The sequence below is a fragment of the Candoia aspera genome, chromosome 7 (assembly GCF_035149785.1).
Source record: "Candoia aspera isolate rCanAsp1 chromosome 7, rCanAsp1.hap2, whole genome shotgun sequence".
NCBI lineage: Eukaryota > Metazoa > Chordata > Lepidosauria > Squamata > Boidae > Candoia > Candoia aspera.
In genome coordinates, this window is record NC_086159.1 from 2627125 (window position 1) to 2654982 (window position 27858).

The 27858-nt window shown below is 47.9% G+C and overlaps 2 protein-coding genes across 2 annotated transcripts in view; one reads left to right on the forward strand and one right to left on the reverse strand.

Moving 5' to 3' along the window:
* IRAG2 (inositol 1,4,5-triphosphate receptor associated 2) overlaps positions 1 to 1446 on the forward strand; it is a 59974-nt gene extending 58528 nt beyond the window's left edge. Inside the window, exon 39 of the mRNA XM_063308792.1 lies at positions 721 to 1446. Within this exon, the coding sequence (XP_063164862.1) occupies positions 721 to 964 (244 nt within the window). The 3' untranslated portion in view covers positions 965 to 1446. The remainder of the gene's footprint in view (positions 1 to 720) is intronic.
* On the reverse strand, positions 1344 to 27823 carry DNAI7 (dynein axonemal intermediate chain 7). Its single transcript, XM_063308793.1, has 15 exons — positions 26336 to 27823; positions 21169 to 21250; positions 20305 to 20396; positions 18885 to 18986; positions 18521 to 18658; positions 16555 to 16701; positions 15862 to 15965; positions 14725 to 15100; positions 12485 to 12599; positions 10397 to 10560; positions 7479 to 7629; positions 6172 to 6386; positions 3735 to 3905; positions 2450 to 2563; positions 1344 to 1735 (listed from the first exon to the last, which is right to left on the reverse strand). Exons 1-15 carry the CDS (start codon positions 26666 to 26668, stop codon positions 1457 to 1459), a joined length of 2583 nt encoding a protein of 860 aa, XP_063164863.1. The 5' UTR covers positions 26669 to 27823; the 3' UTR covers positions 1344 to 1456.
* Positions 27824 to 27858: the final 35 nt, after the last annotated feature.

Genomic DNA, 27858 nt, shown 5'->3' on the forward strand with positions numbered 1-27858 from the left:
TCCCCAAGGAAATAGACATTTGCCCTGCCCTGACTAACCCCCAGAGGTTTTAAGCACTTGTGGTCTCCCTTCTCTCTACTGACTAATATTTGAGATGTTACTCATTTGCTGCCATTTTTTCTGTGTTTGTAATTATAGCCCACGGCATTTTATTGTGTCTGTGTGTGGAGAACAATGTGCCTGAAATGTTCTAAAAAAGGAGAACCCTTTTTCTTGCAGCCTTCTAAAGTAGGAGAGTCAAGGAAGTCTAGAAATGTTGGATTGTTCTATTATAGCATGTTGATGTTGATGCTATGCAAAGATTCTAGGTTCTCCTGCGTGGGCTCCAATTCCCTGGCATCCTATCCTCTGGGGACACGGTAGAGCTTTCCAGATGCTTCCGAACGTTCCCCAGCACCCGTCATGTGGCCATCCTGGCTGGGGGTGCTGGATAGCGGGCTGGGAGTCCCAACAAGGCTGGGAGAGGGGCACCCATGCAGAGGACTTCAGAAAACATTGGCAGCAGTCTTATTAAATTTATTTATTATTGAAAAACTGAAATATTAGACAGGAAAATAAAGCACACTCCACGGGTCTTCGTTACATATTATTTTTCCCTGGGGAAGTTTAGATTTTTGTAGTACGTGTCAATATCTCTGAGTGTGTGAATTGCCACTGGGTGTAGATCTTGGATGAAGGACTCAATGTCTACTTTTCCATGTTTTTTTTCTCTTCCTGCAGGTGTACGAGAGTATTTTCTTGGGCCTTCTCTCTCAGGACTTCCTTCTGCAGGACTAGCAAAGCCCTCTGTATCTCTGCTGTTGCAGCTGTGTTCTTTGCTATCCTTGTAACTTTTTTCATGGGCTTTTCCTTCCAACAACCCGTGGAAGCAGCTTCTGATGGTAGTGGGAATGCGTGGACCTCAGTACAGAAGCTCTTGTGGCCATACACTCGTCTTGTCCACCAGCGGCCACCGCCTGTGTAGCTCACCAGCACTCAGAATGGATTTTCCTACTGCCCGCTCAGCACGTCGCCTTAAATTGAACACTCTGGCGCGCAGATCAAGCATTTTAGCTTCATCACACTTCAAGTTTCTGAACGTAGAAAAAAATGCAACTTTAATGCGACATCTAATATTTCTGTTAATAATTTGGGGCCACGCAGTTCAGAAACAAAATGCAATTCATTCTTTTCTGGCCGAGCAAGTAGATCTTCCAAGCGACCCCAACTGCTTTTTTTTTTCTTCTGTAAGTCTTTCCCACTCCTCCCTCCTCTCCCCCCCCAAATTCTTACCAAAGAGCTTATAGAAAGGAAATATATTTTAAGAAACTTCACATAGCCTATCCATAAACGGCTTATGAGTATTTATTTTTCTTTTTAAAAAAATGATGTCTGGAATGTGGTCTCTTCCACCTATTATTTTTATTGACGGGAGTGTCTTCGAACTCAATAAAGTTCTTAAGCAGCTTTTGGCGCATTAGGAGTATGTCAGCACCCTTGTGGTGAGGAGTAGCTGGTAGACAGCATCGATGAAAAGGCAGTTGCTCTGTCTGACTCGGTCCATCGCAGCGTTGCTCCCAGCATCTTGAATGAGGTGGTAGAGAGTAGAGTGGAATTCGGAGCCTTCCGCAATGTTCTTGGAGAAGGTGTCACTGTCCTCTTTGATCTCCAGCTTCTGCGCTCTTTGCCCACTGAACATGTAAAGGGCCCACGCTTCGTCTGGAACTAGTTCTTCCCCTGCCAGATGTTCACACGCCTGCAGTCGGGCAAGAGGAAGAGAGGCTGGAGACGCCACTAGATTCTGAGGGAACCGTCAGGTTTGCCCCACCGTCTTTAAAATGGGAGGGGACGGTGGGCAAGGTTTGCTGGCAAAGGTGACAGGCGATGCACGTAAGGAACAGGCAGAGCTTTGATTGCCCTGGCCACCCACGCGGACTGTGAGGGCCACCAGCTTGTTCCTCTGGGGACACCCCTGACTACCTGACGGGCTCTATTGCTGCCTTCTGTGGCAATCTAGGATGGGGGAGTTTTTTGGCGCCTGGGCCTTGGCGATGTGGGTGGTTGGTGATACTTTGATTGGTTTTAACCTCCTGTATGCCGCCCGGAGTCGCCACCGTGAGATAGGCCGCCATATAAATCACTTAAATAAATGCTGACATGATGTTGCTGGCCGTTGTCCCCAGGCTAGAACTGGTGGTCGATCCCTGCCCTAGCAGTTTCCCTCTTGCTAGTCCTGCCCATTCCTTCGGAGGAGGAGGAGGAGGAGGTGAAGCCTGCTAGTCCTCCCCCTGTCCATGCTGCCTTTGCGGGGAAGCAGACACCAACCGCAAGGACCAACACAGCCAAGGAGTCTGCAGCGACAGGGTGTGGGCCTTGGCAGAGGCCAGATGATGCCTCTGGCTGATGCCAGCCCTGCTTACATTTAACACGGAGACCGAGCAGGGATCCTGCTTCCACCACACACACTTACCTTGAAGACCACATTATCCTCTCCGCTCTTCAGGTTCCACTTGCTCCAGCCAAAGGCAAAAGAGGTTGCAACAAGGGACATTTGCTGGTAAACCATGATTTCTGCCAGCAGTTTCTGTAAAAAGTAGATGAAAACATCCATGGTCAATTGTGAATGAACCTTGACACTGGAACATGGCCTAACCCTGATTTCTCCCTCAATGCTAGTATGAGAGCCAGTTTGGTGGTGTGGTTAAGGCATCAGGCTAGAAACCAGGAGACAGAGAGTTCTAGTCCTGTGATGGAATGTGAGGGCAACCTTGGAGGACAGAGGGAAGAGATGCTGCCTAGGGAACGATCAGATGAAAGGAAAGGGAGTCCGAGAGAGGGTAGCGGTCTAAAGAAGAAACTTAGGAAAGACCCTCCTTGACCACTCAAGCGATAAATAGGGAGGGCGGGAGATCTGCACTTTCAGACTTGCAAGATTCTGTTAATGCAGCCTTACAATAAAGTAAAATTAGCTCACTGGTCGTGTTTCCTGTCTGGTTTCCTGGGAAGAGCTAACAAGTCCCGCCTTAGGCACCAAGCCAGCTGGGTGACCTTGGACCAGTCCCCCTCTCTCAGCCCTAGGAAGGAGGCAATGGCAAACCACTTCCAAAAATCTTGCCAAGAAAACTGCAGGGACATGTCCAGGCAGTCACCAAGAATCAGACAAGATTGAATGGATTAAAAAATGCAGATAGATGATGAGAGAGAGAGAGAGAGGGATGATGGAGGGATGATAAGGGATTTTTTTGTGGATGTCTCTGCATCAAGAAAACAAGGGCTTGTTGGCACATCATCCTGGCAAAGCTAACAAGGAGGTGCTGTCTGCGGGAGAAATGGATGTGATGTCCGAGATGGGCCAATGTGGTCCCATTCACTTTGGTCAGAAGCAAATCCCACCAGGTTCGGCGGGGCCTGCTCCCTAGCGCACTCATGCGTGGGAACTGAATTGGCAGGGAACCCTCATGACATGCCTTGAGCATCGTACCCCGAGGCCATAAAAAGCAAAAACTTCGCGATGGCTGAGCTCCCGTACCCCAGGCAGGCAGGAGGAACCGAAGGCAACCCCTCCAGCAGCACAGTGCCGTTTCCAACAGCGGCCACAGTGCAGAAAGCTCCCGCTGTGGGGAAGGAGGGACGTGTCTGCACGGCGCCCTAAACCAGGGCAGGCGGCCCCGAGGGGCTGCATCCCCACCACCGCCTTCGCCAAACTGAGCATGCCAGGTCAGGAATTGACAGGAAAGGGTCTCCCCGCCACTCACCTTCTTGTTCACGCTGACGTAGTTTGTGGAGTATTCAGAGGGGAAGAGGTTCATGCCAGCCCGCTTCAGTGCCACCACGAGGGCCATTGGGGTCATCCATTTTTCTCTCAGGTCCAAAAGCAGCTCAGTGTCCTCTATGCTAGTGACCGAGTACAGCATACACTGATTGTCCTGCCTCAGAAAACCAGGAGAGGCATTAAACGGTCACTTCACCCTTTCCTAAACGCTGAGCGACTGACGTGCTCTTCAGGCTTCTCGATAAAAAACTAACACCGACGGGCATTTTGGCTGTACAGCTGAGAGGAATCCACTCCAAAGTCACTCCGCAGGGCTTGTCCAGAACAGTAACTTACCCAGGCACCCGACAGGAGCTCTGCTGCAAGGCTGCATCGCCAAATAATGCCCTAAGTTTGCTAAGGGTCTGTGGTGAAAAAAATCCTCACCTTAAATAAGAAACCAAATCCCCTGGAGATGGATGACGACAAATCACGCAGGTAGTCCTCGACTTACGACCACAATTGGGACTGGAACTTCCGTCGTTAAGTGGTACATTTGTTAAGTGAGTTGTGCCCGATTTCACAACCTTTTTTGCCATAATCGTTAAGCGAATCCGGCTTCCCCCATTGACTTTGCTTGTCAGAAGCCGGCTAGGAAGGTCACAAATGGCAATCACGTGACCCTGGGACGCTGCAACTGTTGTGAGTACAGTTGCCAAGCACCCAAATTTTTGATCACGTAACTGTGGGGACACTGTGGCAGTCGTAAGTGCAAGGAATGGTCACAAGTCACTTTTTCAGCACCGTCGTAACTCTGAATGGTCACTGAACAAATGGTCATAAGCTGAGGACTACCAGATACTTTTATTGGCATGCACAAACTACAGTGATCACTGGGCTGCTCGCTAAAGAACTGCAGAACAGCCCCGAGCAAAGTAAGGCTACAGATTATATACGTTTGGTTGTTACTCAATAGGAAGACAGATAAAAGGAATATTGCAGATTACAGTATGACCCTTACACTGGAATGCGTCTGATAAATGATTGGAACGGCCTCCCTCTTACCTTCCACACTACTAGAATTCTATCCTTTTAAATATCAGCATGTACAAGAAACAGCATGGCTGACAGTATCCGTGTCCTTTCGCACCAGTCCATTCACCCTTTGCAGGAGGAACGTCTGTCTGGCTTCTGTTACCTGCCTCCTTTCCAGGGTCACAGTACTGAACTTTGAGCTTCATACCCCTTAATATTTAATCTAACGGAATACAGGCACTACTTCGAAGGCATAAAATTGCACATCGGAATTAGGCCTCCGCAGGCCTTTCCTCTTGCGATAATGAGCCCCAGAGGCCAGAGTTAGGAAATGGGGAAGAAATTTGTTTCATTCTCGTCGGAATGCAGACTTCCCAGTTTTGCATTTATTCTTTAACCAACAGCGAAATTAGTACTTAATTATGGTTCAAAACGTGCAGGTCTCCGAGTTTGGCAGTGCACTCTCCTGAACTTTTAAACGCTGCTGAAAAAGCCATAGATATATGTAGTGTTAAAAGAAGGATGTTTGCAAAGCTATACGTGGTAAGCAGAAAGTGCAAGCAGAAATACGGAGCTTTGGAAAATGCATCCCAAACAACATACAGATTTTAGTACAAACATTTTAAAAAAAACAACCCTACAAGATTAACCACCAAACTGACAGATTTGCCAACCCCAAGTTGACCAGACTTCTATCTCCTACAAGAGATTTCCCCACTTTGGTGCTTTAAAACTAGAAAACCCAGAATTTTCAACTAGCATTTTGGGAATTACAGTCCACTTCTGCTGTCCCAGTGTGTTAGGGGTCACCACACTGGGGACGGCGTTCAAGTGCAAGCAAGACAGCATTTGGCATCAGAACTGCAGAATCAGTTACTTGGGAACAGCATGTTATGGTACTGGAAAGGACATGTATTCATTGGTTTGTTAGGTAGATCCTGGCCGCCCCTTTCCCCCAGGACCTCAACGTGGGTCACATGAATTAAGTTTTCTTTTATATGGAGAGAAACAGGAAGCACACTGAACAGCTAGAGCATTTGCCTTTGCCAAATCGATATAGAACGAGGCTCAGCATGTAAAATAAGTTGTATAAACCACCGAGAAGTATCCAGGGTGAAATCATATTAGGGCTTTTTCAGCTCAACTTCCATTCCCAACTTAGGGCAAAACATTAACTTCTCTATTTTACAAAAACGTTACTAATAGTTGCAATTGGTATGGTTGCTCCAAAACCATTTAAACCACTTCTGTTTCGTCTTGAACCTGGTCCAGGTCACGCACAGACGCTCCCGTATTAATACGGAACCGTTCATCTGAGTTTCTCAGATCACACGGGTGTCCTTGCACAGCACAGCGTGCGAATACAACCATCCACACCGCAGATCTGCCAGGCGCCTCCCACGTACCTTGATGCGGATTTGCACCTCAACGAAGGTTGAGAGGATGGTAAAGATAGCCTGATCGCAGCCCATGGGCTGGAGTTCCCAGGACTGGTAAGGCATATTGAGGTGAGCGTCCTGAAGCAGCGTGATGGTAAAGAATCCGTTCGTCCTGAAGGAGATCTCCCTCTCTCTCATGTTGTATACTACCTCCCCAATGTCATCGGTTCTCCAGGATCTCTCTTGTACGCAGAAGAAAAAGAGAAAGACAAACAAGAATGCATTTGGTCCATGCAGCTCTGCATTTTCACTTTACGGGAAGGAAAACATCTGGGTTTAACCTGGAAGGGGCAAAAGATGAACCAAGTTCTCCTGCATGCAAAGCGTGAGGTCACCACAACAGTTCCAACCTGTTTCCTGCTCCACCCCCTGCCCTTGACCAGCTGTCTCATACCCCAGCTGGGAATTACTGGAGTTGCAGTCCAACCACATCTTCAGGGTGCCAGATTGAAATGGTTCTGGATGATCTACCTAGTTTCACCTCCCCAATCCCTGGAATTTACATGTTGCACCAACAAAAGTGGGGTGGCTTGGCTTGGTTATTGCTACGTGGTGGCTGGTTTTGCTGTGGTTTTTTCGATGGCTGGGACATGTGGCAAACGTGAAAGGAGACGGCATGTCAATTTATAAAAACAACTTCTACAAAATGCAACAGTTGCTCCCACTGATGCGGCTGGACAATGATCCGGACTAGAGCTTTGCGAATAATGTAAATAAAAGAAGAAAGAACGGATGAGAACTTTTTAAAGTTGGGACCGATTTTCTGAAGCTACGGAGGAAGTTTTGCATCTCTCGGGATGAAATGTCACGAAGCACCACATGGAACTGATGTAAAGGTAGAACAGTAAAGTTTTGGTTACGCAGAACTTGTCTTTTTGCGTTTCTTCAAATCCCGTTTGAACCCTGGGTTACTTGGCCAAGCACCCCTGCCACTCAAAGGAACCCTGTAACAGGGATGGATTACTTCATTCTGCCACATCCTGATAGCTTCGCCTCCTAGGCCGGCGTTTCTCGACCGCGGCAACTCTAAGAGGTCCGGACTTCAACTCCCAGAATTCCCCCAGCCAGCACCGCCCAGTTCTGGGAGCTGAAGTCCGCACCTCTTGAAGTTGCCACGGCCGAGAAACGCCGGCCTAGAGCTTCCTTAATCAAGACAAGGGAGGGATTAAAATGTTTCTACCAGTTTTCTTCTCCAGATGTCCAACACTAACAGAAGAAAGGGGACGTTAAAATCTAGCTGCTTCTTGCTGCAGTTGCTTAGAAATGTATCACACCTTGAGAATCCCATCTTGCTATCAGTGGTTCTTCAAAATAAATCACAGAATCAGAAAGATGGATTGTGATCCCCACAGTCATGGTCAAGTTGTCTTCAGCTTCTTCGCATATTGCAGTGTAGGGGTAAGTCTGTAGCCCTGTGTCCAGTACCTTTGGGCAAGGAATGGAGAAAATTTAGCTGTTTTGTAGAAATAACTCACTCCTCCACTTGAGTCTTAGCAGTTTGAAGGTAGATCTCCGCCCAGTAATGCAGACCAGCTCAGTCACCAAGTAATGATGTTTCCATGTTTCCTTTTACCGACACTGGAAAAATTATTCCAACACCTTGTAATGCTTCTATTCATCGTTCACCAACTATTCATTATCACAAATGTCCTTCCTTAAATTAGAATTTAATCCTAGCTGGCAGAAAACACTTTTTTGCCTATCCACCTGCCTTCTATATGCTCACCTATCAATTTACTTGCCTGCTAGTTGAATCACTCCTACAGTTTTTAAACTGCTGCCAATCAAAGCTATTGGGGAAAAAACTGAAAACAAAATCCTCCATGCACCAGCTGTTTACTTTTGCATATGCATATCCCACATCCATTCCAATATTTTATGGATAATCCCCGCCCTCCACTTTTGTTTAGGAAGATACTGTGTCTATATCAAGATCCAACCTGGGATACATACAAGTCTCCATCATTAGAATGCTTCTATTGGCTAACACCAATCATTGGCAGTAGTAGATTGCTTGCTTGCTTTGCTTGCTTGCTTGCTTGTATGCCAGGAGTTAACACTGAACAATGTTCAGAACTGAACGCTCAAAGTCACAATAAGCTTCAACTTAGTGTTGACTCCTGGCAACTGCCTGGACAAGTCCCTGCAGTTTTCTTGGCAAGATTTTGGAAGTGGTTTGCCATTGCCTCCTTCCCAGGGCTGAGAGAGAGTGACTGGCCCAAGGTCACCCAGCTGGCTTCGTGCCTAAGGCAGGACTAGAACTCATAGCCTCCCGGTTTCTAGCCTGAGGCCTTAATCATGACACCAGTACAATTGTAAGCTGCCCAGAGTCACTTGCTGAGATGGGTGGCTATAGAAATTGAATAAATAAAATTAATTAATTAAAATTGCATTTTCTTGAAAGCTGTACTAACCCTTCTTACTCCCCGCTTTTTAGTTTTTCACTGGATACAGTTTTTAGATTGCATCTCAAGCATGATAGTGAAGCAAATCCACTTCTTCCCCTAACAATTTATTTTGCAGTGGCTGGCTCCCCACCCTTCCACAGAATCACAGTGCATTTGAGAAAATTACTCTGCAGAACCCATAGCGGTAAGTAAAATATATCAGGAGCTACCTAGAGCATAACAGTGTTCTAGGGATCCAGCGTGCTGGATTCTTTAGCAAGAATGAGAATTTCTCATTCATTAAACCTGATGGGGAATGCGGGCTCCCTGAAACTGTGGAATCCCCAAGGGGGTGCCTGGGGGAGGCCAATGTCTTGTGGATTCGGATTCCTTGGGCTCTCTGCTCGGTCTGTGGAGTGTCTGCAGAGGCAGCTCAAAAAAGTCAAGATGGGTCCACAACAGAACAGTCAAAGCCCCGCCTCCTTTCTACATGTGTTGCCTGTAAAAAGGGGGCGGGGCTTCAACCTGAGTTGCAGGCACCATCTTGACGTTTTTGACCCCCTGTCAGATGCCCCAGCCCATCAGCCTTCTTGGAAAATAAGTATGAGTGGTGGCAACCTAGTCCTCTTTTTGGAAGTGTGCCCACTTCTCTATGTGTAAAGATAAATGGGGTAATTGAGAGTGTTTGGGGTGGGGGGGGGTTACAGATGTGCCGGAGAGCATTTTGGGAGCAAATAGTGCTTAAACTAGTCAGGTTTCCCTTTTTGCCTTCCTGTGAATGGGCAGATCCCTCCCATCTGCCATTCTGCATAAGTGCCCATAGCATCTTCGCAAAAATCCAAGAGCGCTGGCCAGCCAAAAAAGCAGGGGGAGCCTGCACTGCACAATTCTTGCTCCCTGCTGACAACAGACAACACTCTTTTTAGTTACTTAACCCATTCTCTGGCTTTGCCCAATCTACTGATCCATATTTAGGGTTACCAGACAACTGGCAAACGGAGGACATGTCCTCCATCTGGCAGGCATAGCCTTCAAATCAAATACTGTCCAGCTTTTTCTGTATCTAACACAGTGTTCCTCAACCTTGGCAACTTTAAGACGTGTGGACTTCAACTCCCAGAATTCCCCAGCCAGCATGGCTGGCTGAGGAATTCTGGGAGTTGAAGTCCACACGTCTTAAAGTTGCCAAGGTTGAGGAACAATGATCTAACAAGTGACCTGAGCAATTTTTCTCCACTGCACAGCATTTTCCTAATAAGTGCCAACCACAAGTTAACAAGCTTGCTCTAATTCAAATTAATTAGTTGAATAGTACCCTCCCAGTGGTTTGTGCTGCTGCCTGAAATTGACAAGACCTCAGTCAATTACATGCTGCAGGGTTTTGCCTCCTAAGCAGGTTCCTCTCCATGGGTATTCCCCTTGTGTTCATTCAGTTGTAATGCCTTCCTCCCCAAGGAATGTATCTTCCTTTCCCCCCCATTTGCCCTTCTTTCCAATTGTCTGTTTCCTCCTTTGAATGCTCAGATATCTGGTCACCCTATCCCTCCTGGGCTTTGTTCACACAACACTCAAATCACAGAAAATCTAAGTCAGGTCAACAATGATCCAGCTTAGCATGCTGGGCCAATGGAGCCACGAGATCTTCAGCTGCCCTGATGAAGGGTTGTGTGAACACCCCCTCGGCCTCCTGGTTTCTTTATCTCCATTTTGGAAAAGAAAGAAGAAAATAAGATTGGAGGAGAAGAGGTCGTGCGGCAAACACGGCCTTTCCCCGGCCCCAACTTAAGATTTCAGACGAGCATTACTTCCACCATGGTCCATCCTTTGACTTGCTTAGCTTGAGGGGGAAGCTTCAGGACGTCGCAATGGTAGACACCACCCAGTGGCATGAACTGGTGCAAATCCACTGCGTAATCTTCAAGGACCTCCAATTCACTGATATCAAAGAGCCGCAGGGCTGAAACGTGAGCTGAAAAAGGACAGCCGGGTGGGAGGCGTTAGGTTATCTGAAATTCTAAATTCCCAGCCATCCCTCATTTCAGCAGGAAGAGCAGCTGAAAAGCAAGCCCCTTCTTTACAGATCTCCTTGCCGAGGCCTGGCAGCAGGGAATAGACCTCCCAAACCCTGGCCGGTCACAATGCCCAAGGTCTTACTACTGTTGCCCGTCTGGCCCACGGAGAAGGGGCTCGTGTTGCCGCACTCTCCTGGTGCAAGGGTTTGGGTGAGCGCTTGACCTCGCACAGTCAAAAGGAAACAGCCTGATACCAGACTGGTCTATTACTAAAACAAAAGACGAATGGAATGGGGCTTCCTGCCCCAGAGAGTGGGGCTTTTAGCCCACTGCGCTGCTCAGCTGGGAGAAAAGGGCACATTTTCCTCTTAACGTGAACGTATCAAATTCCTAATGCCTGTCAGGGGAAAGCTGTATTTTTCTGAATACTACACTGGAATTCTCCAAACAACAGTGCATTCATACAAAACTCTGTCCTTTAGAGAAGTATGTCAAAGAAGCGTAGATTTGAGATACTAATACCTATTTGAAAAATCATAGTGAGGAAAAGCTCGCAAAACACTGGGAAGCGTTTGTACAGAAATGCAAACTCGGGGAGAATGTCCACAGAAACGTGTATGGATTTTTGCACCGGCTTTAAACAAAAGAAATGGGCCAGGCAGCATAAAATCAGCTCAACTTTGGAAGAACTGAGCCATGAATGCTCAGAAGGAAGAGAAGCATTAGCTACCTGTCTATTAATGCTCTCATACGCTCCCAGGAGGAGAGAGATCATATCCCAAGATTATACAGGTAGTCCTCGCTTAACGACCACTCATTCAGTGACTGTTCAAAGTTATGACGGCGCTGAACAAGTAGGACTTACGACCGGTCCTTGAAGTTGCAGCCATTGCAGGATCCCCGTGGTCACAGGATCGTGATTTGGGCACTTGGCAACTGGCCCACGTTTAGTACAGTCGCAGCGTCCCACGGTCACGTGATCGCCATCTGCAATTTTCCTTGGCGGCTTCCCACCAGCAAGGTCACTGGGGAAGCCAGCAGGAAGTCACAAGCCTCCAGAAGCTTCCAGGCCATTTCTGCGCGTGGGTCCTCATTTTCACTGCTGCTGGTGGCCCAAAGTGGTGGCAGCGGGGGGAAGGAGGCAGCGGCGGCAGTGGACAGGGAAGCCAGGCCTGGCCAGGCCCGTGGGAGGATGCCGGTGCCCCACGCTCTGCCAGCCACCCTTGCTCCCTCACGTGCTGACAGCCCCCAGGGCCCCACCTGGAACTAAGCTCACCACTGTGGAAGGGGCCTTGGAGCAGCACCAACAGGTGCACAAGGCTGTCAAGGGCTGCACCCGCCCAGGAGGTAGGTCCCGCATGAAGAGCTGCCCGGGCGCCCACTGGCCATCTATGCCATCCCTGCTCGCCCTTGGGCCAGCCAGAGCAGGATTTATGCCCCAAACCTCCCCCTCTATGGGGCGGCAGGATGCGTGGGGGAGCGGCCTGGCTGTGGCCCACCTGGCGGAAGAGTGGGAGGCAAGCCCGAGGTGTGCCTGCCCACCGCCCTGGTCTGCTCTCCCCTCTGAAATGCCACCTGCATCCTGCGGGCCCGCCGGGCTTCCCCGGAAGCTCGGCACAAGGAAGAGGCTTGCTTTGGAAACAGGGGCGCTGTTTCTCTTCGGGAGGCAGGGCGACCAGCTTAGCCACTGACTCCCTCGCCTAATAACCCTGCAGGATCTGCTTAGCGACGGCAACCGGAATCGCTGTCGCTAAGTGGGGCAGTCATGTGATTTTTTGCTTTATGACACGTCACATAGCAAGGAGTTCCCAGTCCCAATTACCATCGTTAAGCAAGGACTACCTGTAAAGCAATGTTATTATTCACGGTGGGACCACATACCTCTGGAGGTGGACTGAAAGAGAACGGAGCTCTTGTTATAATAATTTTCTCTACTTTCAGACTCCTGCGAGCTGCTTCTTCTGTCTTCTGGATAACTGAAGATCTCACTGAAGGACTGCAAATAGGAGAGGATATCATCCTGTGACAAAGGCTGCCCGGTTGAAAAATATTCATGAATCATTTTTAGAGGCTGTAGACTCTCCTCTGGTCAATTAAACATTAAAATCACTTAAAACTGGCAAAATCAATAGAATACTCCGCGTTCAACCCTACTGTTCGAAACAATATATATTTGCCCGTGTCTGTCTATAGAAGCCAGACGATCGCTTTGCTATTTGCTTACAATCTATCATCTTACTGGATAAGAACCAGGGGGGATCAGTGGGGGGTCAAAATAGTCAAGATGGCGGCTGCCACTGCGCGAATGAAGCCCAGCCCCTTTTTATGGAAGTAAAAAGGGGGTGGGCTTCAACTGCACAGTGGCAACTGCCATCTTGAGTTTCTGACCCATCCTTGTGGATAAGAGCTTGCTATAAAGGTAGTCCTTGAGTTGCGTCCATTCATTCAGTGACCGTTCAAAGTTACAATGGCTCTGAAGAAAGTGGTCTTAGGACCAGTCCTCAAAGTTCCGGCCATTGCAGTGCCCCTGTGGTCACATGATAAAACTTCGGGCCTGTCCGCATTCACGACTGCCCCCCCTGCCGCCCCCCTGCCACTGCCCCCAGCTGACCTTCATCGCCTCCTTCGCCTGGGAAGAGGTGGAAGGCCCAGGCAAGCAGGCCAGAGGGTGAGATCTACAGGCCGGGCAGCAGGTTCTGCAGGCAGCCGCTGGGGAGCATGGGGCTTGAGCCAACGCGGGGCTCGCCGCAGCGTGGGATGTGCCAGTATTCTCACCCACCAGCAAGCTTGCCTGGGACTCCCGCCTCTTTCCACATCACAGTCATGTGAGGTCCTCACTTAACAACCTGCATGGTCCTGGAGTTATGATGGCAACCAGGACTGCTGGGATTTCAGTCACTAAGCGATGTGATCATGTGGATGTTGCACTTTACAACCACATTGCTTAGCAATGGAAATCCTGGTCCCCACTGCCGTCATAACTCGAGGACTACCTATAATGAGAATGATTATTTACAAAAAACAGCACCTCTCAAAAGTACGGGGTTAAATGAAGACATTCAGGATCTCTTTGGATTTAAACACGTCACTTCCTTTAAGAATTCTGCCCTTCCACCTTACGGTTCTCTTTTGCTCTGCAAATCAGTTTTACAAAGCACATTAGTAAATTCGTTCCCAGACATTCCAGCTGATAAAATAATTCTATGCCTTATTCTTCTGTCTTTGTCGGAGTCTTTTTTTAAAATTTTCATTTAAGAGAGAGAAAAACAGAGGCCACATATGCTAAATCTCCAGACAGGGAACTCAAAAAGTCAGGATTGTGGAACAGTGTAGTAGAAGCCACACCCATTTTGTGTGTGTTGCATATAAATAGGCAGAGCTTCAGTCACAGCACTGCAGCTGCCACATTAGTTTATTTTATTTATTTAAAAGATCTGTATGGCCGCTCATCATAGAGCACCACTCCGGGCGGCTCACAACAACAATGCAGCAATGCATTGGGAATGTGTACGATTTTTAAAAACGTTGTTCTAATTGATGAACGTTGCAAGTCCTTTTGATGTCCCTTTTCCTGTACCGTTCGTGTTTTCACAGTCCTCTTGAAAACGGAAAACATTTTTGAAAACTCATTGGACCAAACAGAAACTCCTTTACCGGCACTCCCTCTCTCTCTCCTGTTCAACTCAGCGCTTCCCTGCTTCACTCTTCGTTCGTTTTTAAAGAAACCTCAACATACCTGGCCTCAAAGCGATATTTTTTTAAAAAAATATCAAGAACAGATTTAAAAAATAAACAGAATTGTCTGAAGACATAAATATAAATAAGGATTGTATGAAAGCAGGGGTGTCCACCTCATGCCAGGGCATTCCCACATCACGACGCCCAAAGTTAGTGGCAAAATGAAGTTTGGCATACCTGGGTGTAATGGTACATGGGAATGACCTTGGGAGATAGGAGGGAGAGCCACAGACTGGACAACTGGCATGTAAAAGGTATCTCTGTCCACGTGGGAAGTGTTTCAGACGGGGCCCTCCCTGGTTTTCCAGAGAGTAAAAGGAGAGGAGGGGAGAAATTCTTCCATTCTTACAAGATCTTGTTAATGTAACCTTAAGACAGAGCTAGTGTTCATTGTGGTGCTTCTTGCCTGGACTACCTCGAAGGGCCAACACTGGGAGATGCTGGAAGCATCTGTTCGGCCTTACCAATCTGGCTAAGGACTGTTCTGTTTTGATCTCTTGTTTGCTGTCAGAGATGACTTTCAGGATGTCCTGCTGCTCTTCGTCTTGTTCTTTCTTGTCCTCACTGAGCAGAACCGAGGCCACCACGTCTGGGAGGTCCAGCTTTGGTGGTTCTTTGGAGAAAGTTTGAAAAGGGGACAAATGGTCGTAATGGGTGTGCAAGATGCGCACAGCCACATCGCAGACAGTCAGTGGCTTGGGAAGTTCGAAGCCGTTGCAGGGCTGCTGCTTCTCGTCGTAAAATGTCTGGCTCCGGAATCTGACGGGGAGGAATTGCAGCCAAAGTTATATTCTAGGAAAAGCAGTATGGCCAATGCTAAACAGCTGCCTGCAATTAAGTCCTCTCCAGTCAGGCAGGGTCTGCAATATCTACGCCAGTGGGAAGGTCCGGAAGCTATGACACCAACCCATCTGGATTGCTCCTGCATGATGAGAGTCTGAAGTCATGGGTCCGGTAGGAGCCATAATGACATCACATGAATCATGACATCGTTTGTATTACAGGTAGTCCTCGCTTACCGACTGCCTTGTTTAATGACCATTCAAAGTTATGATGGTGTGAAAAACAGCTTTGTGACCAGTCCTTGCATTTACAAGTCCCACGGTCACATGATCACCACTTGGGTGCTTTGCACCCGGCTTGCAACAAGCAGAGTCAACGGAGAAGCAAGCAGCAGTAAAATTCCAAGTTGTGGTCACATGATGTTTCACGTAACAACCACGGTGACTCGCTTAATGACTGGATGCAAATGAGGTTGCGGTCACATGCTTTTCTGCTTAGTGACCGCAGCGCTTAGCAACGGAGTTGCCAGTTCCAATTGTGGTCGCTAAGGGAGGACTGCCTGTATGTCATAACAGACTGCACCGCTGGCACTCCCACACCCACAGATGCCCATGTGTTACTTCCCAGCTCATTATCATCTGCCATCTTGTTGGCTCATCTTTGCAAACGCAACACGATCATAACATGGAGCCTTGTTGTTGTGCCTTCAGTGGGTTTTCGGAGAACGCCATTTCTACCTTGGATTTTTCTTGAGATTGGCCCAAATGCACAGCGTGATGTCCTTTTCTTTTATGACCACCTCCATGTTGCCGCTTTCAGATTCCGCATAGCTACTGGCTTGCTGCAAAGAGCATTGGAAGGAAGGAGTCAGGAAGTTGCACCAATCTACCAGAGAAGTTGTCTAAGACGTACGACGGTACTTCTGATTACCGTCGGAAATGTAAAAAGCGTGAAGGGACATTTTATCACGCATGGTGGACTTGTGAAAAAGCAAAAAGTGCCATCAAGTCCTTGTCAACTCTTAGTAACCATACAGACAGATTTTCTCCATGGTGACCTGTCCCTAACCTGGTCCTTCTGCTCTTCCTGCAGAGGTTGATTCCCATTTAATGTTGGGGTAAATGAAATCAAAGGATGTGTTCCCTGGACACCACAGTCGTTTGATTTGTGAACCGCCCAGAGTCCCTCTCTTGGGGGAGATGGGCGGTAATTAAATTTGAATAATAAATCAAATAATTAAATTTGAATAATAAATGTTATCTACTGCTTGGTTGGGTGGCCTGTCCACAAAAGTATCACTGGAATCCCAGGTTCATAGCCAGAATTAAACTGATGAAGGAGAATAGGAACTAACCTGGCCTTAACGATGAGAACATCGATCGGCGTGATCTGAGGATCTGAGAAAAACTACAATGGTGGTGGTGGTTTACCTTCAGCAGCTGTTCTGTTGCCTGGTTGTATTTGTGATGAAGTAAATTCTGCAGTTGAAAAATGGTCTCTTGGTACTGAGCTACATGAAATGAAGAGAGCTCACCAAACGAGGTCTCCAATATGTTCGTTTCTAATTTTGCAATAAGCTGGAAGACATTGCACACTGTTAGAAGGCATCTAACCTGGGCATTCCATATGGCATTATTGTGTATGTATATTTATTATTATTTTATTTTATAAATTTATTCACCGCCCATCTCTCCCCTACGGGGGGACTCTGGGCGGCTTGCCATATTCTCCCTCTCTGTGCTACATTTATATTCCTTTTGCTCTCTTTAGTGACATCTGTAAGGATCTCCATTCCATTCCCACAACAAGCCTCTGGGGTAAGTTGGGCTGGCCCAAACCACCCCACATTCAGACCTGGTCAGCTCGGTCCAACTCCAACCTCAACCCATCCGCCAACACTGGCTCTCTTCTCCCTTCTGCTAGGACCAATTCCATTCCCTTGCTGGTTTGCTGATGCGAACATCTTGTAACTCTACTCCAGGAGATGCAATTCTCTATTAGTCCCAGGGAATCAGATGGTTTGGAGGAGAACCCTCATCCTTTCTGTGTTTTCACTCAGGAAATGGTGTTGAAAATGAAGGAGGAAAACACAGTTGTTTGCTCCATCCTGTTTTTTTCTCCAATTACCCTTTCCTGGAGAAGGGGCACAATTATGCAAGGTGCTATTCTGTCTTCAGGGCCCCCAAGCATAGCCCTCAGATCTTTCGACCATCCCCAACCAGGCCCAGAAGGGGAAGGGGAACAAGGAAACAGACTCACTTTTCCAGCCTCCTGGACAAGACGCTCTCCCTTGTGGTCCACAGGTGAGGGAGACTGGCTTCCCAACAAGCCAGCCTATTCCTGTAACCCTCAATGATGATTGTTCATTCGCTGTTTCCTTCCAGCCAAATTCAAAGTATTGGTGTTGATCTTTCAAAGCTCCAAAAACTCCCCCACTTAATCCTGCAGGAATCTATCTGAGCAATGCAAACTTCCTTCCTGCAGAAAGCTCTTGGGGAGAAGGCAAGGGCAAAAGTGGGCTTTCCCCTCCAGGTTGTCCCACCTGGTCCCTTCACTGTTTAACCTGCCCGGAGCAAGCATAGTTTGCTTATTTGAGTAATTAATTTTGATGACCCCATCTGATTCATTGTAATGTTTCGTTTAGTTTGTTGTACTGAGATTCTCTGCCCAATTTGATCGGGAGATGTCTGACAGGTTGCTGAATTAAGGAGCTGCTGTTTTTTAATATTCTTACGGAAAGTCTTTTTATGCTGATCACTATTCTCACTCTCTTTTATAAAGGTTGATGTTTTTAACAGGATCATGCCAAGCCACCATGAGTGCCATTTGGCAGAAAGGCAACTCATACATTTCTTTTAATGCACTATGGATTGTTAAATAATCCTCCATTAAAAGAGAAGGCACTGTCAACTGAATTTTTATTTTATCAGCTGCTTGGTCTACGATGGAAGGATAGGCAACTTGATGCTGTTGACTCCTGTTGTGCCCACTGAAACTTTCTTAGCGCCAAGCATATGATTTTCATTTTTTAAAGATCATTTTAATTCGTAAGTTAAATCAAATGGGCAACTGACATGTCTCAAAGCAAGTGTGAATCATCTTAATGACTCCCACACAGCTCTCGGAGGCTTTCTTCAAAAATAAAAATGGCAGGTGCCTACAACCCAGTGCTGGGTTTTGAAATGTGCCCATTTTCCAGAAAAGAAAGCAGTATCAATCATTTTTATTTTGATAAATGGGGAACTGGCATTTCCCATGGCAGCCATTATAGTAACTGGCGGGGTCCCCTCCCCCAGGCAGCCATTTTGTGACAGCATCCTGCTCATCATTTGCAGACACGTTGCCTATCCTTGGCTGGTGAAACGAATATTATGGAATATCACGTCAGAGACTTACTTCCAGCACCTGGCTGCCTTTCTCAATCACAGTCGTAATATCATTATTTGTGTCTTCTAGCCACAAGCTCATATAAGTATTGATTTCCTGGGGAATTGTTGGGTCTGGACTGCCATCACAGCCTGTATAATGTTCCCACTGGAGAAACACCAAGATATAAAGGATAAAGATGGAAAGCAGAAAAGCTTTGGATGGATTTGAAACAGAAGCAGGTGAATGGATTCACAGGACTGCTCTCTAGTTTACAGTGAAAATCTTACAGCCATGGAGATTCATTTGCATCAGATTGGTAGCACTTAAAAAATACATTCTGGGTTCCATTTTATCCCTCACAGAAAGCAAAACCAAAATATTCCAGGTGTACCTTAGCAAGGGCTCTACTTTTCAACTTCCACTGGCTCGCGAGGAAAAAATTATCTTCTAACTCATGAAGTTCAGATAACTCCACACCTCGGCGTTCTTGATCCTGTGTGGAACACAACAGAAGTGGCCTCTTATTTATTTTAAGCCACATAGTCCATTGCAGCTTGACTGCTTGTCCTTGAAGACCGCTCAGAAGCTGCAACTGGTCCAAAATGCAGCCAGATGATTATTTATGGACCCTCCTTGCTTTATCCATGCGGCACCACTGCTCCGCAAGGCTCGTGGGCTACCCATGGGCTTCTGGGTGCAATTCAAGGTGTTGGTTGTTAGCTCTTTGTGGTTTAGGTCCTGGTGGCCTTTCTCCTGTTGTTTCTACCTGACCAGTAATTCCTGGAAGGTCTTTCCTTTCACCATGCTAATCTGTGGCTAGCACAACTTTGTGATTCTCGATAACTCTTCCACTTCTAAAAGACTCTCTAAGCTGTTCAGGAAACTACAGTTCAATTAAATGGGTGATTTCAGGACCGGCCGGAATCTGAAAGCACACTGTGGTCTCGCTTGTCCTAACAAACTATGTTTCTCTTCATTTGTGTTGCACAAGTGGGAAAGGGAGAAGGAACCAGGGGGGACACGCTAACCAAGTTGGTGAAGACTGACTTCTTATGTGGAGCTATTAGAAACCTGCAGCCACGTCTACCTTGTATCCTCAGTCTCTTGTGGTGGACTGACTTCGTCAAACAGAAGCTGCTCGCCTTTATTTATTTATTTATTTATTTACCACATTGCTTCACCACCCATCTTGACAAACGACTCTGGGCGGTTTACAAGCGAATTAAGACAATAAAAAGTTAAAATGCCATTAAAACAGAATTATAAAAATATAAATATACATAAAACTTTAAGATATGAAATATTAAATATAAAATCCAAGATGGTGAAACCACAGTCTCCATAAAATTTCCCAGGGCCGCATCAAGGTGCCAACCACCCCCATGACAGACTACCCCCCCTCCCACCCCAAGCGAGGTGGCACAGCCAAGTCTTGACCCCCTTCTGGAAGGCCGGGAGAGTGGGGGCCTGCCTTACCTCTGGGGTAACTTATTCCAGAGGGTGGGGCTACAGCAGAGAAGGCCCTTCTCCAGGACCCTGCCAATCAACTCTCTCTCATGGACAGGGTCCATAACATGCCCTCTCTGCCTGACCCTCTCTTATGCCCACCATATCCTTTGGTTACTCTGGGCTTTTCTAATAACCTGATGTCCATTCTGTTTGGTCCTTTGTGTTTTTAACTGAATTTTGACTGGGACTTTGGGTTCTAGTTTGATGCTTTCTTGACCCTGAGCCTCCTGGGGTCAAGCAATGGGGTGGTACACCAATGGCTGCAACAGACAATCATCCCAGCAAGGTCCGAGGGAGCTCACCCTGGCCTCCAGCAGTTCTGTCTTCTCCCTTTCAATACGCTCTTTTTCAGCCCTCACAGCTTCCTCCAGCTCAGCACGTAACCGGGCTTGCTCTGGGAACGAAAAGAGAAGGCACTGTTAACAAGGTGACTAATAAATTAAGTTAAGAGGGGAATTGGTTGCGTGGTTCAGCCCATGCTAGCAACGCTCTGCAGCTGCTCAGGACGGAGGGATTGGTTCAAGGAGGTGACATTTCAATACTGGAACGTGAATGCCTGTGCTTCCCTAATGTGGCATCTTCTACCAGCTAGGAACCTGCAGAGTTGCAGTGCCAATATTTTTGGAAAGTTTGTGGACCTAAATTGTCCTTTTTCCAATAAAATCTTGGCAAACTGCTCATTATTGGGGGGAATGTCCATAACTGGCCAAACACTCTTGGCCGGTGTTTCTCAACCTGGGCAACTTTAAGACGTGTGGACTTCAACTCCCAGAATTCCCCAGCCAGCAAGGCTGGCTGGGGAATTCTGGGAGTTGAAGTCCACACGTCTTAAAGTTGCCCAGGTTGAGAAACATCGATCAAGGCCAATCTGACCTTCATCCTTTTTACTCCACAAAAAGGCAAAGCAACGCTTGCAGACTTGTGGGGGCAACTGTGATACAGAAAATGGGCTTGGGAGGGTGGAAATAGGGATCCTTCTTGGGGTCAGTCTAGGTGCCAGTTCTATGTCCTGAACATTCGGCAGTAGGCAACCGGGTCCTCTGCACCTCCCATCATCCCCTGCCATTGGCCACGTGGGTTGGAGCAATGGAAGCTGAAGTCCGAAATATTTGAGGACCACTAGAGCTCTGCCTTCAGAATGACGGAGAGGGTTGAGATCCACCGACCTTCCTCGATCTGTCGCTGTTCCTCCTCTTCCCTGAGCAGCCTCAGCCGTTCAGCTTTACTCATCTTCTTACCACCAGCAGACTGGACCCGAACCAAACGTGAGAAAGGAAAGCAAATTTTAAGATAAGACACTTCTCAAAAGGACAGAGCAGAATGGGGACTCAATGTATTTCTTAGCAAAACTCCGCTTTTCAAATTAGGGCACTGATGACATAAAATATGGTCCATCACGAAACTGAGGAACGGAAGATGAACTGATCTGCCGATCTTCCAACCTGGCTTTCAAATGGGCAATGGAGAGACCACGGGGGGTCCCTGGTGTCTAGCTCTACGCGTATCACATGGACACATCAGAGCTGCCACGGTAATTTCCCATAATGTCCCCAATGGGGCAATGCCCTGGAGCATCTGGGAAATTGGAATGGTGGTGCTGCGTGCCACAGAGTAGGACCTTCTGAATCTCTGACGGAGAAGTTCCTCCGGAGTGTATCCAGTATGGAGACATCCCTGCACTTCTCTTGGACCAAAACCCCTAACAAGCGACCTCTTCCAGAGCAGGGTGCCTTCTGCCCCAGGCAATCTAGAACAGCAGGAGGCAACCCAGTCTCTTCCGGATGTTTTGGAATTCAGTTCAGTCAACCTCAGCCAGCATGGCCAATGGCAACAAATTGCAAGAGCTACCCTCCAGCCTTAGGTACTGGAAGACACACAGTAAAACCTTTATTTTACAAACTAAGGTTGGGGTGGGGGGGTGGGGGTCTGTAAAAGCCAAATGGACATTAAAGCTGGATTTATATAATGCACATAAAATTCAATTTATGTATTTCTACATAGTTTACATTACATGTGCGGAATGTACATAACACTTGCATGAATTAAATGAAACGTTTAATTAAGCAATTTATGAAAGTGCTATCGATTTATATGAAATATATGAATTAATATATGCTTAATATATTTAATATATTAACATAATTAATATATGCTTAAGCAGACAGAATTAAGGTGTTGTCCACTACGCTGAAATCTGTTGAAGGAGGTCCATACAATCCACATTTTACTGTCTTACATACAATGTCTTTCTCAGCATGAAGATTTATTTATTTATTTATTTATTTATTAGATTTATATTACCGCCCCTCTCCCCCAATGGGGGACTCTGGGCGGTTTACTATAAAAAAGAAAATAAAAACATCTAAGCCTCAGTAACAGTTTTAAAAACATAAATAAGATAATAAATAGAAAATCCAAGGGGAGATGGAATCCCGACCAACAGAGGTGCTATGGCACCAACCACCCCCAGGTGGAGCTGTTACCCTCCCCGTCCCAAGCAAGGTGGCAGAACCAGGTCTTCAAATTCTTCTGGAAGGCCAGGAGCAACTCCGGGGGCAGAATATTCCAAAGGGTGGGCGCTACTGCCAAGAAGGCCCACCTCCTGGATCCCGCCAGAAGCAATTCCTTTGCTGATGGGATCCGTAGCATGACCTCCCTGCCTGACCGGATGGGGCGGGTCGATGTTATGGGGATGAGACGGTCCCTCAGGTAGCCTGGTCCCATGGCATCTAGGGCTTTAAAGGTGGTAACCAACACCTTGAATTGGACCCGGAAGCAAACCGGAACCCAGTGCAGCTTGCGTAACAGTGGTGTCACATGTGCTAATTTCACAGTACCCATAACTGTCTGCGCCGCCACATTCTGGACCAGCTGAAGCTTCCGGATACTCTTCAAGGGTAGCCCCATGTAGAGCGCATTGCAATAGTCTATGTGGGAGATGACCAGGGCATGAGTGACTGTTCGGAGGGCCTCTCGCTCCAGGAATGGGCGGAGCTGGTGCACCACCCGAAGGCCCTCCTGGCCGTGACTTCCACCTGCTCGTTGAAATTGGTGCCTCACCAAAGAAGGGTGAGTGGGCAATTTCCCTGCTTCCGTGCACTCATCTACCTATCAGGCAGGAATGCCAAGGTCTCCCAATCCCAGTCATGATGCACTTTTGTCCAAACTTCCAGTTCCTAGCTGGAGGAGGCCACTGGGTGGCAACCAATGCTAGGCAACGAGGGCTTGTCCAGATGTTCCCCAATCCCAGGTATGATCCTACAGCCCCCAAATCAACTTTTGAATAACATCATGAGGATGCTTTCTCAGGTCTACCAACAGGACTGCAAAACTTTGCCCTAAGTATCCCCAGCAGCATAATTACAGTGTTGGCACCCAATAGTCTTCCAGATGGTGCTGGATATAAGTCCTATGATCCTCAGACAACGCGTGCTTGCCGGGTCGATTGGGGGTTGGGCCCCGAACCACCTGCTGTCTACAGGTTCTCCACTGTTGTGCTAGAGCTCCATGGGAGTGCGTTCTGTCCTCCCCACGTAATTAATAGTACAGTCAAGAGGAAAGAGGCAAAGTATGGGTGAAGAGATGAAATATCAAGTCAACCCTCAATGTGACTTCAGAGGATGGGGAGATGGTGGCAAGGCACAATGGTCAGCTGGTGGGAGCGGGAACGGCAGGAGACAGGATGAGATGAGTTTTCCTCAGTCTTTTCCTCTGTCTTTTATGGGCTTCCTCTGAAGTAGGAATCAAATCAGTTGCACCCTGAGCATCTCAGAAATCACATATGATCATGGAGGTGTATCAATCTCAGATCGACACCACCCCTCTGTGTGCAGAGGGTGAAAGACTAACCACAGAAGAAGCATTAAGGCCCTCCAGATGCTGCTGCACTGCAACTTCCAACATTCCACCATTAGGCTATGTTGCCTGGCGATATTGGGAACTAGAGCTCAGCGATGTCTGGGAGGGGGGCAGTCAACAAGTTCTCCGCCACTAGCTTAGGGCAGGTTGAGGGGGAGAGGCTGTGAACCTGTTAATCATCCATACATTAAAACCCATTTCATAAGCAATAACTGTAAGGTTTACCCTAATGGATTGAAATGCATTGTCTGATCTAACCTGCTTTTAATATAATTCATTAAAGAAAAGTGGACCAAACTTGAAGTTATAATCTATATCAACATTAAATATGTGAACTATCAGTAAGTATCCATCTGAGATTAATTTATCTATCTATCTATCTATCTATCTATCTATCTATCTACCTACATACCTTTTTCTTTTTGGGACCCTAAATGCAGAGAGGAAAAAAAAGAACAGAGAAAATCAGAAAAACACAATAAAATTGTCAAGACAGGGAAAAATAATCTGAATTCCACTATAATCGTTGGCATAATGGCTGTGTTCATACAAACATTCAACTGGGTTCTTAAATTAACCCATTTTGGGGGTTTGCCTATGCAGCAACACAGCTGAACCCATGGGATAGAAAGCTGGAGGTCTCAAAGCTCTCAGAGAAATGGTTTGAGAAGACTTCTGGGCTTCACAACATGGCCTTGTTGCCTTGGAATAGTGGCTTGGTAGTTCCTAATGTCACCATCTATTTTCTAGAAGGCACCTCCTGACATCCTAACTCCTGTGTATGAGAGATGGGGCTGTCACAGGCTGCTACTTCCTGTCAGTTAAAAGGTCAAAAAATGCAAAAGTTGAAATAATTTCTATATGGTCGCTTCCTGGCTATGCACCTTAGAGGCTTGTGACCAAAGGTTTCAGGCCTTCTTTCTCCCCAGCCTTGGGAGATATTCCCATCTCATCAGAGATAAACAAAATCAAACTTCATTAAGAAAAAAAGAAAGAAAAACTATAAAAATGTGTTTTAACCTTAATTACATAGAATTCAAACCTTTAATAATGAAGGAGATCAGGGACAGAGCTGTCCAAATCAGGAGAAAAGAGCAACTTGATTTAAGAAAGAAAATTGACAAAAGAATGCTCCTAGCAGACTACAAGATGCTGCTGCTCTAGTAAAAATGATCGAAGAAAGATCTAAATAAAGATACTGGAGAAAGCTTCAGACTGATTATTACAGATCCGTAAAGGTTCTAAAAAGAAGTTTACTTCCTCATAATTCTCTACAACCTGAGAATATGCATTAAAGGCTAAAGTATTATATTGAGTAAGAAAGATGACCTTGATGGAGACTTGCAAGATTGATGTCAGCCCTGCCAGGTAGGCCAGACTAGGAAATCAACTCCACAGGAAGACTAGAACTACTTTATTTGAGATCGGCTGTAATAACAGCATCTTGCAAGTCTGATTGTGCTCAACCTCCTCCTCCTCCTCCTTATACACCTGTGAATTAGGGAGGTGTCTCTCTGAGTCAGGAGCCTCGTGTGGCGCAGGGTGGCAGGCGGCAGTTCTGCAACCGAAACTCTCCCCTCGACCCGGGTTCGACCCCAGCGGAAGCCGGACTCTCTCGGGCAGCCGGCTCAGGCCGACTCAGCCTTCCCTCCTTCCGAGGTCGGTAAAACGAGCACCCGGCTTGCTGGGGAAGGCGACGGCTGGGGAAGGCCGCGGCAGACCACCCCGCTCTACAGTCTGCCGAGGAAACGTCGCCAAATCGGTGTCCCGCCACAGGGTCAGACGTGACTCGGTGCTGGCACGGGGGGCCTTTCACCTTTCTGAGTCACTTCCGAACGTTATGTCTGTTGTGGGCTTAAAATATGTTTCACGCCCATCGTCCTGGCAACGGATGCTGCTGTCTCTGTCAAGGTCACCTCCCTTGCTCTCCCCAACCAACCGAGTTTCTCAGCCGTGGCAACTTTAAGACGGGTGGCCGTCCACCGAGCAGGTGGATGTCCCACAGGTGAAATGAACGCGGAAGACCCGGGAAACGCCCACGGGGCATCACCTGTGGAACATCCACCTGCTCGGTAAAGCCACCGCAGGCGTGATAGGGCCGAGGCATGAAGCTCTGTTGGGGTTTGAAGCTTTACTTGGGTGTGACTCAAACGCACCATTTCCACCTCGAAGTGGGAATAAAACATTTTCAGCAAAAGGGCGGATGAAAAAAAGAAATCCAGGTTCTTTCTAAAAACGAAACCCGGATTATTGCCTCCACGGGGGCGGAGGCCGCCGCGCTGCCCTCCAGGCCCACCAACCGCAGCTCCCGAAGTCGCTGGCTGCGTTCACACGACACATTGCCCCACTCGCGTGCTTCATCTCTTTGGAAAGTTTTGGTAAACGACACGCGGCGGCGATTTGCATATGCCAATGAATATGCAAATATGCCCACCCTCTTCCACGGGCGCGGGTCGGGGAAAGCGCGTCACTCACCATTTTGCCGCGGCGCCCCAACGACCGGGCTGTGGAGTTGTTGACGACTCCGCCCCTCCGTTTCTGCGGCAACGAGTCCCGCCTCCTCACGTGGCGCTCCGAGAGTCCCCGCCCCTTGACGCTCCGGGCAAATGGGAATGAATTCACCCAAGAGGTTGGAAGGCTCGTTTGCGAAGTCACTTCCGGTTCTCCAATGAACTTGCGGAGGTGGGAACGCCTAACGCTCCCCCAAGCGCCCGGTGCACAAAAAGAGGATTTTGACAGTCCAGATGCGTGGCGCTTCGGGAGGAAAAAGAGTAGAAATCGGTTTGTTTTTCGGGTGCTCCGTGCCATGATGGAGGTTTTGCGAATGCCAATGTCGAATCGAATTCGGAAGTGATCCCTTGGTGGCTGCTTTCATTTTGTTCTTCCTCTATGGTTTAATCAGTTCCCGGCTTTGTTGGAGGCTAAGTCTGCGCAGGCGCACTAGACCTTTGCTTTGCCCGGGCGTCGTAAGGCTCTTGCCTGCCGCAAAGAATTCGGTCGTTTGGAAGGTCGAGCTGTTTCTTCGGAGTTCCACAGAAACTCTGTGGGTACTTGCAGTGTATTTTCTGTATTTACCTAATGGCAATTGCACCCTAACTTAAGGCCAATTGGCATGACCGAGAAGGATGCGCAAGCTTTCGGATTCTGCAGAACGCTTCAGCCCAAGTGGTACGAACGTGGAAAGGGAAAAAACAGAAAAATCACCTCCTGCTTCCTCCCCCAACCCTAAAGACCAGGAGAAAGGCTCTTGTGCTTTGGGCGAGTACAGAAGAGATGGGGAAAGTGTGGTTTTGCTAGCAGAAATACACAGTGACCGATACTACACATTCCATATTGCAGAGGGATTGCGAGAGTTGCTAAAGGCCGTGATTGGAAGAAACGAGCACGACGACCCTGCAGAGTAGGCCAGTGGTCCTTCTCCTAGGACGGACTCAGAGGCAGGAACGCAGGCCCGCTTTTGCTGCTGAGACTTGCATGGAGACATACAGAAAACTTAACCAGTAATCTGAGCCTGTAGGGAAGAGAGTCCGGAGCAGTCTCTGTCAACCTTTGGCTGGCCGGGGAATTCTGGGAGTTGAAGTCCGCACGTCTCGAAGCTGCCGAGGTGGGCAGACGCTGCTCTACAGCCATGCACGTGAGAAGGGCGCCACGGCATGCAAAGGAATACGTAGGGACGCGGCCTCAGGGGCTCCCCCGTCTATTCCCCCATCATTTAACCTGGTTACTGAAGTTACCCCTTTTCTGAGTTGGCGCCACGCTGACATGCTGACTGGGATGCACAGGAGGGAGGAGGAGGAGGAGGAGGAGGAGGAAGCGCGCCCTTGAAGATTAAGCGAGCCGGGCCCCTGTGCGAAGGGAGCCGCCGGCGACCGCCGATGGCAGAGCCCTGAGCGCCGGCGGGGCCCTTCTCCGGGGCGGGGCGGGCGCCCCTCTTCGCTTTCGTACCTCTACCTCTCCCGGCCCGCGAAGCCTGCGCAGCGCCGGCCAGGACGCCCGAA